The sequence below is a fragment of the Bombina bombina genome, chromosome 1 (genome assembly GCF_027579735.1).
Source record: "Bombina bombina isolate aBomBom1 chromosome 1, aBomBom1.pri, whole genome shotgun sequence".
Lineage (NCBI taxonomy): Eukaryota > Metazoa > Chordata > Amphibia > Anura > Bombinatoridae > Bombina > Bombina bombina.
In genome coordinates, this window is record NC_069499.1 from 887272054 (window position 1) to 887289341 (window position 17288).

General features: G+C 38.3%; 1 protein-coding gene across 2 annotated transcripts in view; it reads right to left on the reverse strand.

Annotated features, from left to right (window-relative positions):
• Positions 1-17288, reverse strand: part of ZNF423 (zinc finger protein 423) — a 465949-nt gene that overhangs the window by 32673 nt on the left and 415988 nt on the right. For both annotated transcript variants that reach the window (XM_053699543.1, XM_053699542.1), the window contains exon 7: positions 16007-16122. In XM_053699543.1, the coding sequence (XP_053555518.1) occupies positions 16007-16122 (116 nt within the window). The remainder of the gene's footprint in view (positions 1-16006; positions 16123-17288) is intronic.

A 17288-nucleotide genomic window follows, 5' to 3' on the forward strand; every position in this document is an offset into this window, starting at 1 on the left:
TGCTTATATCCAGTGAATGCTTATTACTTGTCCAGATTATATATATAATCTCCATGCATTGCCCCTGACTGGAAAGCACCTACCTCTTGTATTTGTAAGTACAGAATAATGTGACAAATATTCCACTTCCTAAAAAATATCAAGTAAAGTACTGATATGTTAAAGGGATACTAAACTCAATTTTTTTCTTTCATGACTTAGATAGAGCATGCAATTTTACGCACTTTCTAATTTACTCCTATAATTATTATTTTTTTGTTTCGCTAGCTATCTTTATTTCAAAAACCAGGAATGTAAAGCTTAGGAGGCCAGCCCATTTTAGGTTCAGCACCCTAGATAGAGCTTGGTTATTGGTGGCTACATTTAGCAAACCCAATAAGCAAGCAAAACCCATGTTCTGAACCCAAAATGGCTAGGCTCTTAAGCGTACAATCCTACTTTTTAAATAAAGATAGCAAGAGAACAATGAAAATTTGATAATAAGAGTAAATTAGAAAGTTGCTTAAAATTGCATGCTCTATCTGAATCATTAAAAAGAATTTGGGTTTAGTATCCCTTTAAACTATAAGACAATTTAATTAAAGCAGTATAAGATATGATGATAAAATGACATTACATTTTCAATATTTAAAAGCTTATACAGTCGCATTATTTTCAACAGGAAATATAACACCAGCGTTCCAAATCCACCTGTGTCACTATGAATTCAAATTCTAATAGACTGAGGCAATGAAATAATATTCTGCTATTAAAGAAGAGGAAATAGATGCACTGTTAAACCCTATGAGTGCCCAGGAGCTAGCAACAGATTGCAGACACCTCAGGCAATTTTTACTTCATCTCATCTGCCCTAGCACCACGATTTAGAATGTGCTCTCGATGAAAAGGAATGATACACTGCCAGCCTTTCACCACCTTATTAGAGAAGGAATTAGTTTAGCAAATACCTAAAACATGACTAATACATGCAAGTGATATTTTTTGGAAAATGATCTCACTAACATTGTATTTTTTTGCAGGTATTATGATACAGGTATCATTTATAGATGCTGCAGAACTAAATGCACTTCAGATCGACAGCATAAATAAATTATGAAAATAAGCACACAGGTTTTCTCATGAGACTATACTGTAAGGACTAAGCAGATGAGAAATGTGCACGTATCAAAACATAGGATGCAATGCAGAGTTTAAAATATGATAATTCACTATGATTTGAATACCATGTGTATGAAGAGAGCCTGTCTGTCTTTGTGTGGTACAGGATTCCAGTTGAGTGGGTGCAGCACAATGCCTAATCTCCTATGAGAGTCAGTAGCAAGGGGCTCACTCACACAGATTAGCACCAAATGAGGTCAAGTAAGCATGTGAGGTGAACCAATCACAGAGGCTGTTCTGAATTGGGCTGATGCACGACCCATTTACCATGACCTGATCTCGTTCTAAAAGGTACCTGCTCTCCAGATGTTGTCAGCTGATAAAACAAAAATGCATTACCAGACCTCAGGGGATCAATTTAAGGAACTGGGAACAGATACAGAAGGCAGTGCTCGTTCCACAAAAAAGGAAAAAAAAATACAACTCTTAGCTTAAAATACATATTGTGATTATTCTGTTTTCAATCCTCCTACCCATCTAGATTGTAAGTTCCCACTGGAATAGGGCCCTCAATTCCCCCTGTATTTGTCTTTTATCGTATTGTTTCTCCATTGTACTGTTATCCTTGTACCCATGGGCAGCGCTGCGGAATCTGGTCTGCGCTTATAAATAAAGAATAATAATAATAATAATAAATAATAATATAGAAGGGCTATATCTACGCAAGGACCCAGGACTCATCTGAGAAGCAGCTGGAGAACAATATAATTATATTAGGTATCTGGGCTGAACTTTGTGTGTTTCACAACCTTAGCATGGAATTAACTTATCTGACAAAATCTGCAGCACTCTAAAATTCCTTTAAAGGGACAGTAATAAACACCTTGAGATTAAAAAATAAAAAGGCTTAGTTAGTTATGGAAACAACTTTGTAATATACTTTCATTATTTATTTTGGTCCTTTACATGGAATTTAGCTCTGAAAAGTTAATCTGCTGACTAATAATTAGATTGGCTCCTCCAAATGAGACAAATTGTTGATGAAGTTTGGTGTTGAAAAACAAATGCAGCAAACAATGTTAATTTAGAAAACATTTTAGATGTGGCTGATATGGTATTCTTTAGCAACACAACATAAAGGTCCTGTAGTTACAAGGTGTTTACTGTACCTTGCAGTGTTTTATTGCAATCCTACAAAGCCAACATAAAAACGTATCATTTTAAAGGAATATAATGCCTGTACGGCCAGTTATAGGTTTTAGGTACCACCAGTAATAGACAGCTTCCCACATCTGGATGTTCTCCTTTCTGCAAGAAATATATCACATTTATGCAATATGTACTTTGATAATCACTTCAGCCACAACCTATATCATGTAGAGTAGTTATAAAAACTCAGATTTTGACATTTTGACCTTCCTTAAAAAAATATATATATAAAAAAATGTCCTTTTAAAAAATAAACACATTTTATAAAGCTATAGCCCAATATACTTAAAACCCTTCTGCATTTTTTATACAATTAAAAATGGCATCCTAATATACTGTATTATAGGCTATAATACATTTCAGTACCAAAGGCCAGTGTTCTCCATTATGCTAATTATTTATTTTATACCCAGGAGGGCACACACCAAAGATAGATTTTACCAAATTAAAGGCACTCCACCAAGTTTAAAAAGTTTAATTGCAAAAATAAAAGGGTCGTATAAAATAAGTTGTGTTTAAATGGTTCTTGCTCAGTTATTAACCCCTTAACGACCGAGGACGTGCAGGGTACGTCCTCAAAAAAAGGCAGTTAACACCTGAGGACGTACCCTGCACGTCCTCGGTGTGGAAAGCAGCTGGAAGCGATCCTGCTCGCTTCCAGATGCTTTCCGGTTATTGCAGTGATGCCTCGATATGGAGGCATCCTGCAATAACTGTAGATGGCCCCATCCGATGCAGAGAGAGCCACTCTGTGGCCCTCTCTGCACCGGACATCGATGGCCGGTATCGTTGGTGGGTGGGAGCCGACATGGGAGGCGGGTGGGCGGCCATCGATGGGCCGGGTATGTAGAGGGGGGGCTGGGATCGGGAGCGGGGGCCGATGGGGGCGCGCACGCGTTCACGGCGGGCGGGCCGCGTGCACGGGGCGGGAGCGGGTGGGAACCGCTACACTACAAGAAAGACAGCACTAAAAGTGTCAGAAAAAAAGTGTATATTTAAAAAAAAAATAACAATCAAAGGTATCTAGGAGGGGGGTGGGGGTTTGTTCTTTGGTGGGGGGGGGGGAGCTACACTACAGAAAATGGGGAAAAAATAAAAAAGCAATTATTTTATTCTAAACTGGGTACTGGCAGACAGCTGCCAGTACCCAAAATGGCGGCCATTAAGGCAGAGGGGGAGGGTTAGAGAGCTGTTTGGTGGGGGATCAGTCAGGTTGGGGGGCTAAGGGGGGCTTCCTACACAGCAGCATATGTAAATATGCTTAAAAACCCCCCAAAACGCCTAAATATATATTTTATTTTAGTACTGGCAGAGTTGCTGCCTGTACTTAAGATGGCGGGGACAATTGTGGGGTGGGGGAGGGAAGGGAGCTGTTTGGGAGGGATCAGGGGGGTCTGATATTTCAGGTGGGAGGCTGAGCTCTACACTAAAGCTAAAATTAACCCTGCAAGCTCCCTACAAGCTACCTAATTAACCCCTTCACTGCTAGCCATAATACACGTGTGATGCGCAGCGGCATTTAGCAGCCTTCTAAGTACCAAAAAGCAATGCCAAAGCCATATATGTCTGCTATTTCTGAACAAAGGGGATCCCAGAGAAGCATTTACAACAATTTGTGCCATAATTGCACAAGCTGTTTGTAAATGATTTCAGTGAGAAACCTAAAATTGTGAAAAATTTAACTTTTTTTTTAATTTGATCGCAATTGGCGGTGAAATGGTGGCATGAAATATACCAAAATGGGCATAGATCATTACTTGGGGTTGTCTACTACACTACACTAAAGCTAAAATTACCCCAAAAAGCTCCCTACATGCTCCCTAATTAACCCCTTTACTGCTGGGCATAATACATGTGTGGTGCACAGTGGCATTTAGCAGCCTTCTAATTACCAAAAAGCAACGCCAAAGCCATATATGTCTGCTATTTCTGAACAAAGGGGATCCCAAATAAAAATTTACAATCATTTATGCCATAATTGCACAAGCTGTTTGTAAATAATTTCAGTTAGAAACCAAAAGTTTGTGAAAAAATTTGTGAAAAAGTGAACGATTTTTTGTATTTGATCGCATTTGGCGGTGAAAATGGTGGCATGAAAATATACCAAAATTGGCCTAGATCAATACTTTGGGTTGTCTTCTAAAAAAAAAATATATACATGTCAAGGGATATTCAGGGATTCCTGAAAGATATTAGTGTTCCAATGTAACTAGCGCTAATTTGAAAAAAAGTGGTTTGGAAATAGCAAAGTGCTACTTGTATTTATTGCCCCTATAACTTGCAAAAAAAGGAAAGAACATGTAAACATTGGGTATTTCTAAACTCAGGACAAAATTTAGAAACTATTTAGCATTGGTGTTTTTTGGTGGTTGTAGATGTGTAACAGATTTTGGGGGTCAAAGTTAGAAAAAGTGTGTTTTTTTCCATTTTTTTCTCATATTTTATAATTTTTTTATAGTAAATTATAAGATATGATGAAAAACACAATTTATGCTTACCTGATAAATTTATTTCTCTTGTGGTGTATCCAGTCCACGGATCATCCATTACTTGTGGGATATTCTCATTCCCAACAGGAAGTTGCAAGAGGACACCCACAGCAGAGCTGTAATATAGCTCCTCCCCTAACTGTCATAGCCAGTCATTCGACCGAAAACAAGCCGAGAAAGGAGGAACCATAGGGTGCAGTGGTTACTGTAGTTTAAATTTAAAAATTACCTGCCTTAAAATGACAGGGCGGGCCGTGGACTGGATACACCACAAGAGAAATAAATTTATCAGGTAAGCATAAATTGTGTTTTCTCTTGTAAGGTGTATCCAGTCCACGGATCATCCATTACTTGTGGGATACCAATACCAAAGCTAAAGTACACGGATGAAGGGAGGGACAAGGCAGGAACTTAAATGGAAGGAACCACTGCCCGTAAAACCTCTCTCCCAAATACAGCCTCTGAAGAAGCAAAAGTATCAAATTTTTAAAATTTTGAAAAAATATGAAGCGAAGACCAAGTCTTCGCCTTGCAAATCTGATCAAAAGAAGCCTCATTTTTAAAGGCCCAAGTGGAAGCCACAGCTCTAGTGGAATGAGCTGTAATCCTTTCAGGAGGCTGCTGTCCAGCAATCTCATAGGCTAAGCGGATTAAGCTTCTTAGTCAAAAAGAAAAAGAGGTTGCCGAAGCCTTTTGACCTCTCCTCTGTCCAGAGTAGACAACAAACAAAGCAGATGTTTGACGAAAATCTTTAGTAGCTTGTAAGTAAAACTTTAAAGCACGGACCACGTCCAGATTGTGTAACACAAGGATGGAACAACAATCTCTTGATTGATATTCTTGTTAGATACCACCTTATGTAAGAACCCAGGTTTGGTACGCAGGACTACCTTATCCGTATGAAAAATCAGATAAGGAGAATCACATTGTAAGGCAGATAGCTCAGACTCTACGAGCGGAGGAAATAGCTACCAAAAAAAGAACTTTCCAAGATAAAAGCTTGATCTATGGAATGAAGAGGTTCAAACGGAACTCCTTGAAGAACCTTAAGAACCAAGTTTAAGCTCCATGGTGGAGCAACAGGTTTAAACACAGGCTTGATTCTAACTAAAGCCTGACAAAATGCCTGAACGTCTGGAACATCTGCCAGACGCTTAATTAGCTGACAATCCTTTTTCCAAACCTTCTTGGAGAAAAGATAATATCCTAGAAATCCTGACCTTACTCCATGAGTAACCCTTGGATTCACACCAATAAAGATATCTACGCCATACCTTATGGTAAATTTTCCTGGTGACAGGCTTTCGTGCCTGTCTTAAGGTATCAATAACTGACTCGGAGAAGCCACGCTTTGATAAAATCAAGCGTTCAATCTCCAGGCAGTCAGCCTCAGAGAAATTAGATTTGGATGGTTGAAAGGACCCTGAAGTAGAAGGTCCTGTTTCAGAGGCAGATACCATGGTGGAAAGGATGACATGTCCACTAGATCTGCATACCAGGTCCTGCGTGGCCACGCAGGTGCTATCAGAATCACTGATGCTCTCTCCTTGATCTTGGCAATCAGTCGAGGGAGCAGAGGAAACGGTGGAAACACATAAGCCAGGTTGAAAGACCAGGGCGCTGCTAGAACATCTATCAGTGTCGCCTTGGGATCCCTGGACCTGGATCCGTACCACGGAAGCTTGGCGTTCTGGCGAGACGCCATGAGATCCAGTTCTGGTTTGCCCCAACGATGAATCAGTTGTGCAAATACCTCCGGATGGAGTTCCCACTCTCCCGGATGAAAAGTCTGACGACTTAGAAAATCCGCCTCCCAGTGCTCTACACCTGGGATATGGATAGCTAATAGGTGGCAAGAGTGAATCTCTGCCCAGCGAATTATTTTTGAAACTTCTAACATCTCTAGGGAACTTCTCGTTCCCCCTTGATGGTTGATGTAAGCTACAGTCGTGATGTTGTCCGACTGAAATCTGATGTACCTCAGAGTTGCTAACTGAGGCCAAGCCTGAAGAGCCTTGAATATCGCTCTTAGTTCCAGAATATTTAATGGAAGGAGAGACTCCTCCTGAGTCCACGATCCCTGAGCCTTCAGGGAATTCCAGACTGCACCCCAACCTAGAAGGCTGGCATCTGTCGTAACAATTGTCCAATCTGGCCTGCGAAAGGTCATACCTTTGGACAGATGGACCCGAGATAGCCACCAGAGAAGAGAATCCCTGGTCTCTTGGTCCAGATTCAGTTGAGGGGACAAATCTGTGTAATCCCCGTTCCACTGACTGAGCATGCATAGTTGCAGCGGTCTGAGATGTAAGCGTGCAAACGGCACTATGTTCATTGCCGCTACCATTAAGCCGATTACTTCCATACACTGAACCACCAAAGGGCGCGGAATGGAATGAAGAACCCGGCAGGAATTTAGAAGCTTTGATAACCTGGACTCCGTCAGGTGAATTTTCATTTCTACAGAATCTATCAGAGTCCCTAGAAAGGAAACTCTTGTGAGTGGGGATAGAGAACTCTTTTCCTCGTTCACTTTCCACCCATGCGACCACAGAAATGCCAGTACTACGTCCGTATGAGACTTGGCAATTTGGAAGTTTGACGCCTGTATCAGGATGTCGTCTAAATAAGGGGCTACTGCTATGCCCCGCGGCCTTAGGACCGCCATAAGCGACCCTAGAACCTTTGTAAAGATTCTTGGGGCTATAGCTAATCCCAAGGGAAGAGCTACAACTGGTAATGCCTGTCTTGAAAGGCAAACCTGAGAAACCGATGATGATCTTTGTGTATCGGAATGTGAAAATAAGCATCCTTTAGATCCACTGTAGTCATATATTGACCCTCCTGGATCAGTGGTAGGATGGTACGAATAGTTTCCATCTTGAACGACGGAACTTTGAGGAATTTGTTTAAGATCTTTAGATCCAAAATTGGTCTGAAGGTTCCCTCTTTTTTGGGAACCACAAACAGATTTGAGTAAAAACCCTGTCCCTGTTCCTCCTTTGGAACTGGATGGATCACTCCCATAACTAGGAGGTCTCGTACACAGTGTAAGAATGCCTCTCTCTTTATCTGGTGTGCAGATAATTGTGAAAGGTGAAATCTCCCTTTTGGGGGGGAAGCTTTGAAGTCCAGAAGATATCCCTGGGATATAATTTCCAACGTCCAGGGATCCTGAACATCTCTTGCCCACGCCTGGGCAAAAAGTGAAAGTCTGCCCCCTACTAGATCCGTTCCCGGATAGGGGGCCGTTCCTTCATGCTGTCTTAGAGGCAGCAGCAGGCTTTTTTACCTGCTTACCTTTTTTCCAGGTCAGGTTTGGTCTCCAGACCGTCTTGGATTGAGCAAAAGTTCCCTCTTGTTTAGCATTAGAGGAAGTTGGTGCCGCACCTGCCTTGAAGTTTTGAAAGGCACGAAAATTAGACTGTTTGGCCCTAGATTTGGACCTGTCCTGAGGAAGGGCATGACCTTTTCCTCCAGTGATATCAGCAATAATCTCCTTCAAACAGGCCCGAATAGGGTCTGCCCCTTGAAGGGAATGTTAAGTAGCTTAGATTTTGAAGTCACGTCAGCTGACCATGATCTAAGCCATAGCGCTCTGCGCGCCTGTATAGCAAAACCAGAATTCTTAGCCGTTAGTTTAGTCAAATGAACAATGGCATCAGAATAAAAGAATTGGCTAAATTAAGTGCTCTAAGTTTGCCAAGTATGTCATCCAATGGAGTCGCTACCTGTAAAGCCTCTTCCAGAGACTCAAACCAGTACGCCGCAGCAGCAGTGACAGGGGCAATGCATGCAAGGGGCTGTAGGATAAAACCTTGTTGAATAAATATTTTCTTAAGGTAACCTCTAATTTTTTATCCATTGGATCTAAAAAAAAAAAACTGTCCTCGACAGGGATAGTAGTACGCTTTACTAGAGTAGAAACTGCTCCCTCCACCTTAGGGACTGACTGCCATAAGTCCCGTATGGTGGCGTCTATTGGAAACATTTTTCTAAAAATAGGAGGGGAAGAGAACGGCACACCTGGTCTATCCCATTCCTTATTAATAATTTCTGTAAACCTTTTAGGTATTTGGAAAAACATCAGTACACTTTGCACTGCAAAGTATTTATCCAGTCTACACAATTTCTCTGGCACTGCAATGGTATCACAGTCATTAAGAGCAGCTAAAACCTCCCTAAGCAACACGCGGAGTTGTTCAAGCTTAAATTTAAATGTAGAAATATTAGAATCAGGTATCTTTCCTGAGTCATTAACATCACCCACTGACTGAAGCTCTCTTTCCTCAGCTTCTGCATATTGTGAGGCAGTATCAGACATGGTTCTTAAAGCGTCAGTATGCTCTGCATTTTGTCTCACCCCAGAGCTATCTCGCTTACCTCTAAGTTCAGGTAGTCTGGCTAATACCGCTGACAGTGTATTATCCATGACTGCCGCCATGTCTTGTAAAGTAAACGCTATGGGCGCCTTAGATGTACTTGGCGCCATTTGAGCGTGAGTCCCTTAAGCGGGAGTCAAAGGGTCTGACACGTGGGGAAAGTTAGTCGGCATAACTTCCCCCCTCGTCATATTCCTCTGGTGATAAATTTTTTAAAGACAGAAAATGATCTTTATTGCATAAAATGAAATCAGTACATTTGGTACACATTCTAAGAGGGGGTTCCACCATGGCTTTTAAACATAATAAACAAGGAGTTTCTTCTATGTCAGACATGTTTATACAGAATAGCAATGAGACTAGCAAGCTTGGAAAACACTTTAAATCAAGTTAACAAGCAAATATAAAAAATGGTACTGTGCCTTTAAGAGAAACAAATTTTGTCAGAATTTGAAAAACAGTGAAAAAATGCAGTAAATCAAACGAAATTTTTACAGTGTGTATAATAGGCTAACAGAGGATTGCACCAACTTGCAAATGGATGATTAACCCCTTAGTTCAAAAAACGGATCAAAAAAATGAAATAGACATTTTTTAACAGTCACAACCAACTGCCACAGCAAGCTGTGGCCCTACCTTCCCCAATAAACGACTTTGGAAAGCCTTTGGGCCCTTTAGAGATGTCCTATAGCATTCAGAGGGCCTTTGAGGGAAGCTGGATGTCACAGTTTGTAATTTTAACTGCACCAACTGTAACTTTTATACTACAACAGTGGAAATTGTTTCTAGTCAAAATATAAGCCAGCCATGTGGAAAAAACTAGGCCCCAATAAAGTTTTATCACCAAAGCATATATAAAAACGATTAAACATGCCAGCAAACGTTTTATATTGCAATATCATAAGGGTATTACCCCTGGGAGTAAGCATGATACCAGTCGTTATTAAATCACTGTATTCAGGCTTAACTTACATTAATCCGGTATCAGCAGCATTTTCTAGTGTTTTCCATCTCTAGAAAAAATTATAACTGCACATACCTGATAGCAGAATAAACTGCACGCCATTCTCTCGCTGAAGTTACCTCATCTGTGTAATCCCCTCAGACATATGTGAGAATAGCAATGGATCTTAGTTACAACCTGCTAAGATCATAGAAACCTCAGGCAGATTCTTCTTCTATTTACTGCCTGAGATAAAATAGCACAACACCGGTACTATTTAAAAATAACAAACTTTTGATTGAAGAAAATAAACTAACTATATTTAACCACTCTCTCCTACAACGACCTAGCTTGTTGAGACTTGCAAGAGAATGACTGGCTATGACAGTTAGGGGAGGAGCTATATTACAGCTCTGCTGTGGGTGTCCTCTTGCAACTTCCTGTTGGGAATGAGAATATCCCACAAGTAATGGATGATCCGTGGACTGGATACACCTTACAAGAGAAATAATGGTATCTTTGGAAAGTCCATTTAATGGCGAGAAAAACGATATATAATATGTGTGGGTACAGTAAATGAGTAAGAGGAAAATTACAGCTAAACACAAAGACCACAAAAATGTAAAAATAGCTTTGGTCCCAAATGGACAGAAAATGGAAAAGTGCTGTGGTCATTAAAGGGTTAAAGAAAAAAAAAAATAGAGAGATGGAGCTGCGGTGTTGGAATAAGTTAAAGAAACATGGAACACTTAGAATCATATGTAATATAAAAAGTCTGCTTAGTTTTATACATATATATATATATATATATATATATATATATATATATATATATATATATATATATATATATAAATGACGCACACTAAAAATAAGCTTTACACTTGATATTACTTTGCCATTCATTATTGAAAAGAGTCAGAAAAGGCTACAATCTGCAATATGTTCATTTCGGCACGGAGACCATGGACATTTTTGGCATTTAACGACCGCTAAAATAATGCAAATACCTACTTTGCACTATTCTTTCTTCATTTATTAAATTTATTTTCTCTAATTTAACTTTGAAAATTGTGTGTTTTTAAGAACAGATTACACAATCCTAACACAGCTATATTCTACCCAGTGATTGCTTGATCAGGGTAGTAGCTCATTTGCATATGTCTTTTTTCTATTCTTCACAAAGTTTTTTTGGTTTTTGACATTTGAAAACCTAAGGAGGCTCAGGAGTAGCAATGCATTACTGTGAGCAAGCTGCTGATTGGTAGCTGCAAATAAATGCCTCATTTCATTGGTTCACCAGATGTGTTCAGCAAGCTCCCTGTAGTGCATTGCTGCTCCTTCATCAAAATATACAAAGAGAACGAAACACATTGATAATATAATTCAATTGAAAAGTTGTTTAAAATCACATGGTCTGTCTGAATCATAAAAGAAAAAATGTGTTTCATGTCCCTTTAAGTTGCATTCTGCCTCTTCTGAGCATGAATAAAACAGACTTATTGTCTCTCTAGCCTTATCTGAATAGTAACCCAGCTTGTGTTACTCTAGAAGATGTATGCCATCAAGCTAGATTACCCTTCCTGTACAGACCACAGCCTCATTGTAGAGCTCTGACAGGAAATAATGGACAATGCAAACATTAAGTTAAAAAAAAAAAAGAAATAAAAAGGTTAAATCCATTTAAATAGATGAATAATAGTTAGATTTATAAAATGTACCAACCATTGACTTAGATGATTATTGGCTACTGCTGATTATAAGTAACTGATGTATCTTACTTTATGGATCATATGATGATGGATCACAACAGGATTGTTTGGTATGTAGGACAAAGATGACTGTGTTCTTTATGATCTAATGTTTTTGTTGTATTGTATTTCTCATTGTTTCAAAAAAAGTTAATAAAAAATATTTAAAAAATAAATAGATGAATAACACATCTTGCAATGATTTCTATTAAGTATAAGCAACTGCTTGGTGCTTTTTTATTATGAGTTCAATTTTCCCTCTTTTTTTTTGGTTCACAGCATTCAGTTAATCAAACAAGACATAACAAAGCAGTGCCAATTTTACCTTTGTACAAATAAACAAACACAGCTCACATATTGTATGCATCACATAGGGGTCGATTTATCAAAGGCTTTGCAAGCCTTTCGACCCAATACGGCTGCAGGTTCTCACCAGAGAAACTGCACGCCGTATTTAACAAGCAGCGGTCATCAGACCGCTGCTTCCCTAATCTTCTATAGTGGCGAAATTTAATCTCCACGGTCTAGTCCGCACGGGAAGATTGACAGCTCCTGCCTGCTCGTGATTGGCTGTGTGCGGGCAGGGGGTGGGATTGCATGCAAGCGCAAAATAGCGGTTGTGTGCAATGCTGAATTCCACAAGGGGAATTCAGCGTGTGCCCCTGTCCGCCTCAGCTTGATAAATCGCCCCCCTAGACATACTAACTTAAGGACTTTCTTACATAAGGCTACTACACCTGTGGGTTACATATCCAGTTAAAGGGCCACTGTCATGAGAAATTGCATGCTCTAATTTAGTTTGAGCATGCAATTTTTTACACTAATGTTCGGAACTCTTAGGTGTTTAATTCTTGTAAAATGGTTAAACACATAGGTAAAGTACCTATAGGAAGCATTTTTGCACTACAATGTCCCTTTAAACACACTCTTGACGTGCACCTGGTCTCCTATGTTGTGAACAATCAAAAAACACATCTAAATGTGTATCTTTACTGCTCTAAGCAGTGCAGGTGTATTGCTGTTTGATACGTCCAACACAAAGAACAGATCGAACAAACTGCAGCAAATTGAACAATAAAGAGATTAACTCAAGCGCCTGTGGATGGAGTTTAAAATAATTTACAGAGGTAAATTACAGGAAAAACAGTGTAAAAACAATGTACACTGCATTTTTTATTACTCTGTGTAAGCAATTAATCATTTTATGGGGAATTTCATATTGAGTTTAATGTCATTTAAAACTCGTAAGAATCTGTCACTGTAGTTGCTACACAAGTGACAGATATTGGAATAAACTGCTGCTTTTATTGTATTAGAGCCGCATTTTCTTTGTTTTGGCGTATATCAGTTCCACGACTCCAAGAAATGTAACTGCACTGGTTATAAAGGCCTGCGAATTTTGTACAATATGAGTCATCAATCACATTCTCCTACATAAGTCATCCATTCTTTAGATAATTCTATCTTTTCTTCTCATCAAGAGATTTCCTGTATATTTGAAATATTGTCCAACAAATGTCTCCTTACCTTGAACTTTGCATTCAAAACATCACTTGTCAATGGCTGTCTCTAATGTTATTTCTCAGAGTTCAAAATCCATCTGCCCCTTTGAAATACTACTCCATTAATTGACCACTGTGCTTACTGGCTTCTGTGATTATTAAGATGTTCAGATAGTATGTTTCAAAGCTAGCTTTCTGCTATCATTCAGGACTTCTGTGAGCCTCAGCTAGAGGGAAATATAAACTCCACTTGAAAATTGTATTTTTTAATTTTGTAGGTTAAAAAAAAACATTAAATTTATTCTGTTATCACATTTGTTGAATTGTGGTCCCTTTGCATGACAGCATAATGTGTGAAGCTCAGGAGTGCACACATATCTTAAGAGTTATGTGGCAAAAATATGTGCAACCTGTAAAGGGCCCCGTAGCTTTGTAAAATACAATGGTATACTAAGCTGTATAACTAGAAGCACTGTTTAATAAACAAGACTGAAAACAAACTATAAATGTATTAATCTTTGGACAGGAGGCATCAATGCAGTGTGTGCAGATATCTTTGAGCTGTGTATTCCCAGTTGTCATTCCAGATGCCTGCTGAACCTAAAGCTCCTCTACATGGTGCTCGTATAACATTGTCACAAACACTATTGCCATATAGTGATCAGGACACATGAACACTCCTGACGCTACTTCAGTATACACTCATGGAAATAGGAACGTTTTGGTAATAGAAGTAAATTGAAACCATATTTAAAAATATACACACTATCTGAATAATGAAAATTTGATTTTGACTTCTGCGTCCCTTTAAAGGGACATAAAACCCAATTTTTTTCAGAACAGAACATACTATTTTAAACAACTTTCCAATCTACTTCTATTATCAGATTTGCTTTATTTGCTTAGTGTCCTTTGTTAATGGAGCAGCAATGCACAACTGGGAGCTAGATAAGCACATTGGTAAGCCAATGATAAGAGGCAAATATGTGCAGCCACTAATCAGCAGCTAACTCCCAGCTCCTAAGTCTACCTAGATATACTTTTCAACAAAGGATATCAAGGGAATAAAGCAAATTAAATAAGTAAATTGGAGAGTTGTTTAAAACTGTATATTAAATGTGAATGAAAAAAATAATAATTGGGTTTTATGTCCCTTTAAGGACCGAGATAAAATGTCCAAAAAGGAGCAGCATCACCAACAAAGCATTCAATTCGTATTTATTGGGACATCATACAAAGACGCACAACGTTTCGGTCTAACTGACCTTAATCATACCACATGATTAAGGTCAGTTAGACCGAAACGTTGTGTGTCTTTGTATGATGTCCCAATAAATAAGTATTGAATCGCTTTGTTGGTGATACTGCTCCTTTTTGGACATTTATCTCGGTTTTAGGGGTATAGGCAGGACCCCCGGAGCGTGCACCCCCTTTCTTGCAGACAGTGCTGGGCTATTTTGCACTTTTTTTTTTTTTACAAATTTCGTTAAGGACCGACACAAACGAAGAAGGTGGTGAAACCTCATATGACACATCTCATTCCTTCCACAATGACAGTGAATATCTTGCTCTGTGAATTAGTGGTTATAGTGTATTTCTCCTTATATGCTAAAGCCATAATGAAATGCTTTAATAAACAGATCATTTTATTGGTATACACATGATTGTCTAACTATGGCCTCATTTATATTGCTGATGGCAAGGTATCTCAATTAAAGCCTATGGAGATATGTTACCACTAGTTTGCAACATCAATGGAAACTAGACCTATGTGTTTAACCCCAAAAGCAGGTAAAATAACAGCCAGATTGGATAACTGGTCGTGTCCTGCTCATGAGAACCAATGAATTGCAACTCCTGAGGGATTTCACAACTCCGTTGTAGCTATAACACATAGTGGTAAGAACTTGTGGAATAATAACATTATCTGATGCCTTAAGGGCATCTTATTGTTTCACTGTTATTTTCATTTAAAGAACAAGATCTTAATTCATTTGTGTATTTTTCTAAATAATAAAGAGGATATGAAAAATAATTTTGTTCGAAATTCTTAGTCAATAGTGTTAAAGGGCCACTAAACCCAAAATCTTTCTTTCATGATTAAGATAGAGAATAGAAATTTAAACAACATTACAATTTACTTTTATTATTTATTTTGCTTCATTTTTTTAGATATCCTTAGTTGAAGAAAAAGCAATGCACATGGTGAGCCAATCACATGAGGCTTCTATGAGCAGCAACCAATCAGCAGCTGCTGAGCATATCTAGATATGCTTTTCAGCAAAGAATATCAAGAGAATAAAACAAATTAGATAATAGAAGTAAATTAGAAAGATGTTTAAAATTGCATTCTCTTTCTAAATCATGAAAGAAAAAATGTGGGTCTCATGTCCCTTTAAGATCTCACACCAAAAAGACACATATATTACTGCCCATGCTTTTATTCCATACATACAAAGTTGTACTTATTTTTATATTTTTTAAATAAGTGGGATGGATTTTGTGGTCATCTTTTCCAGCTGTCTCCTCTGCTTGGGATATAGTCTCAGACCTCATTAAAAGCTATTAGCTGGAGATGTTATGACAAAACAACAGAACAGTTGAAATCTCAGTGTAAAATCATCACACTCACCTGTAGTTCTGTCTGGAAGAAGAACTTCTGTGGGCATTGAGAGCAGTCATAGATTTTGTCCTCTTGTCCGTGAACAGCAAAAATGTGTTGCTGTAGCTTATTGGCCTGTACAAAAACTAAATAAAATAATAAAAAAAAAAACAGCATTAGACCAGAATTTCAACTGACAAAATAAAGGTAAAAAGCTATCTGTAAACAATTTAATACACCCCTGCACGTAAAATTGGGAACACTTTAATGGGGAGAAAATTTTACAGTACACTATACCTTTAAAAACGTGTCTTTTTCCCACATAAGAAAAATGCAGAACTATTTACACCTTTATGTTGTTAAGGTACATGCATAATACAAAAGCAAATGCCACAGTGATGCAGCCATGTGGCCCATTGTTCACTCACAGAAATCATTAATAAAGGGACATTAAACAACGTTGTGTTAAATGATTAATTATGCAAAATTACAAAAGTTTACAATACACTTATTTATTTATTTTGCCTGCTTTTTCTGTAACTTAAAGGGGCATTCCAGCCCAAATTAAAGTGCACATGGATGCATTTCAATTTTGTATAGAAGCATTTTTGTAATATACATGCATTAGCAAAAATGCTTCTAATAAAAGCTATAGCTGTTTAAAATGTGTATTTAAGTATGCTCCGTGCACCAGCATTTTAAACACAGCACTTGCTCAGAGAGCCTAAGTTGCTTTTATCATCTGGTAATGACTCAATTTGTTAATGGCTCACATTATACAAGCCCCACTGGTGTTCTGAGCAGTTGCAGTATTTAAAATGCTGGTGCACTGACAATATCTAGCTATGCTTCACATGCACGTGCAGAGAAAAATGTTCATACTAAAACAGTGATAACTTTTACCAGAAGCCTTTTTGCCAATACATGTATATTACAAATATGTTTCTATTCAAAGATGTAATTTATCTATGTGCATTTAAATTTTGACTGGATTGTCCCTTTAACTATAAAAATTGTTGTGTTTCTACTTCCTAGAGAGCCTGGGGTGCCTCCCGTGGAATACAGAACCTTGGCACTCCAATATGCTGGACAATGATTGGTTGATAAGAGCAGGAGATTTATTATAACTTTTTATTTTTATTATTTAAAAATTTGAATTATTGTTCTTTTTTTTTGTTTGTTTGTTTTTTAAAGGGGTTTGTCAGAGGACAGCAAAACAATACAGATTCTTCTAATAAAGTAAGTTTGAAGTGTTTTTAAACAGTTTATTGCGTATACAGATATTTTGCAAAGCAGTCAAAAAATTTTAGAG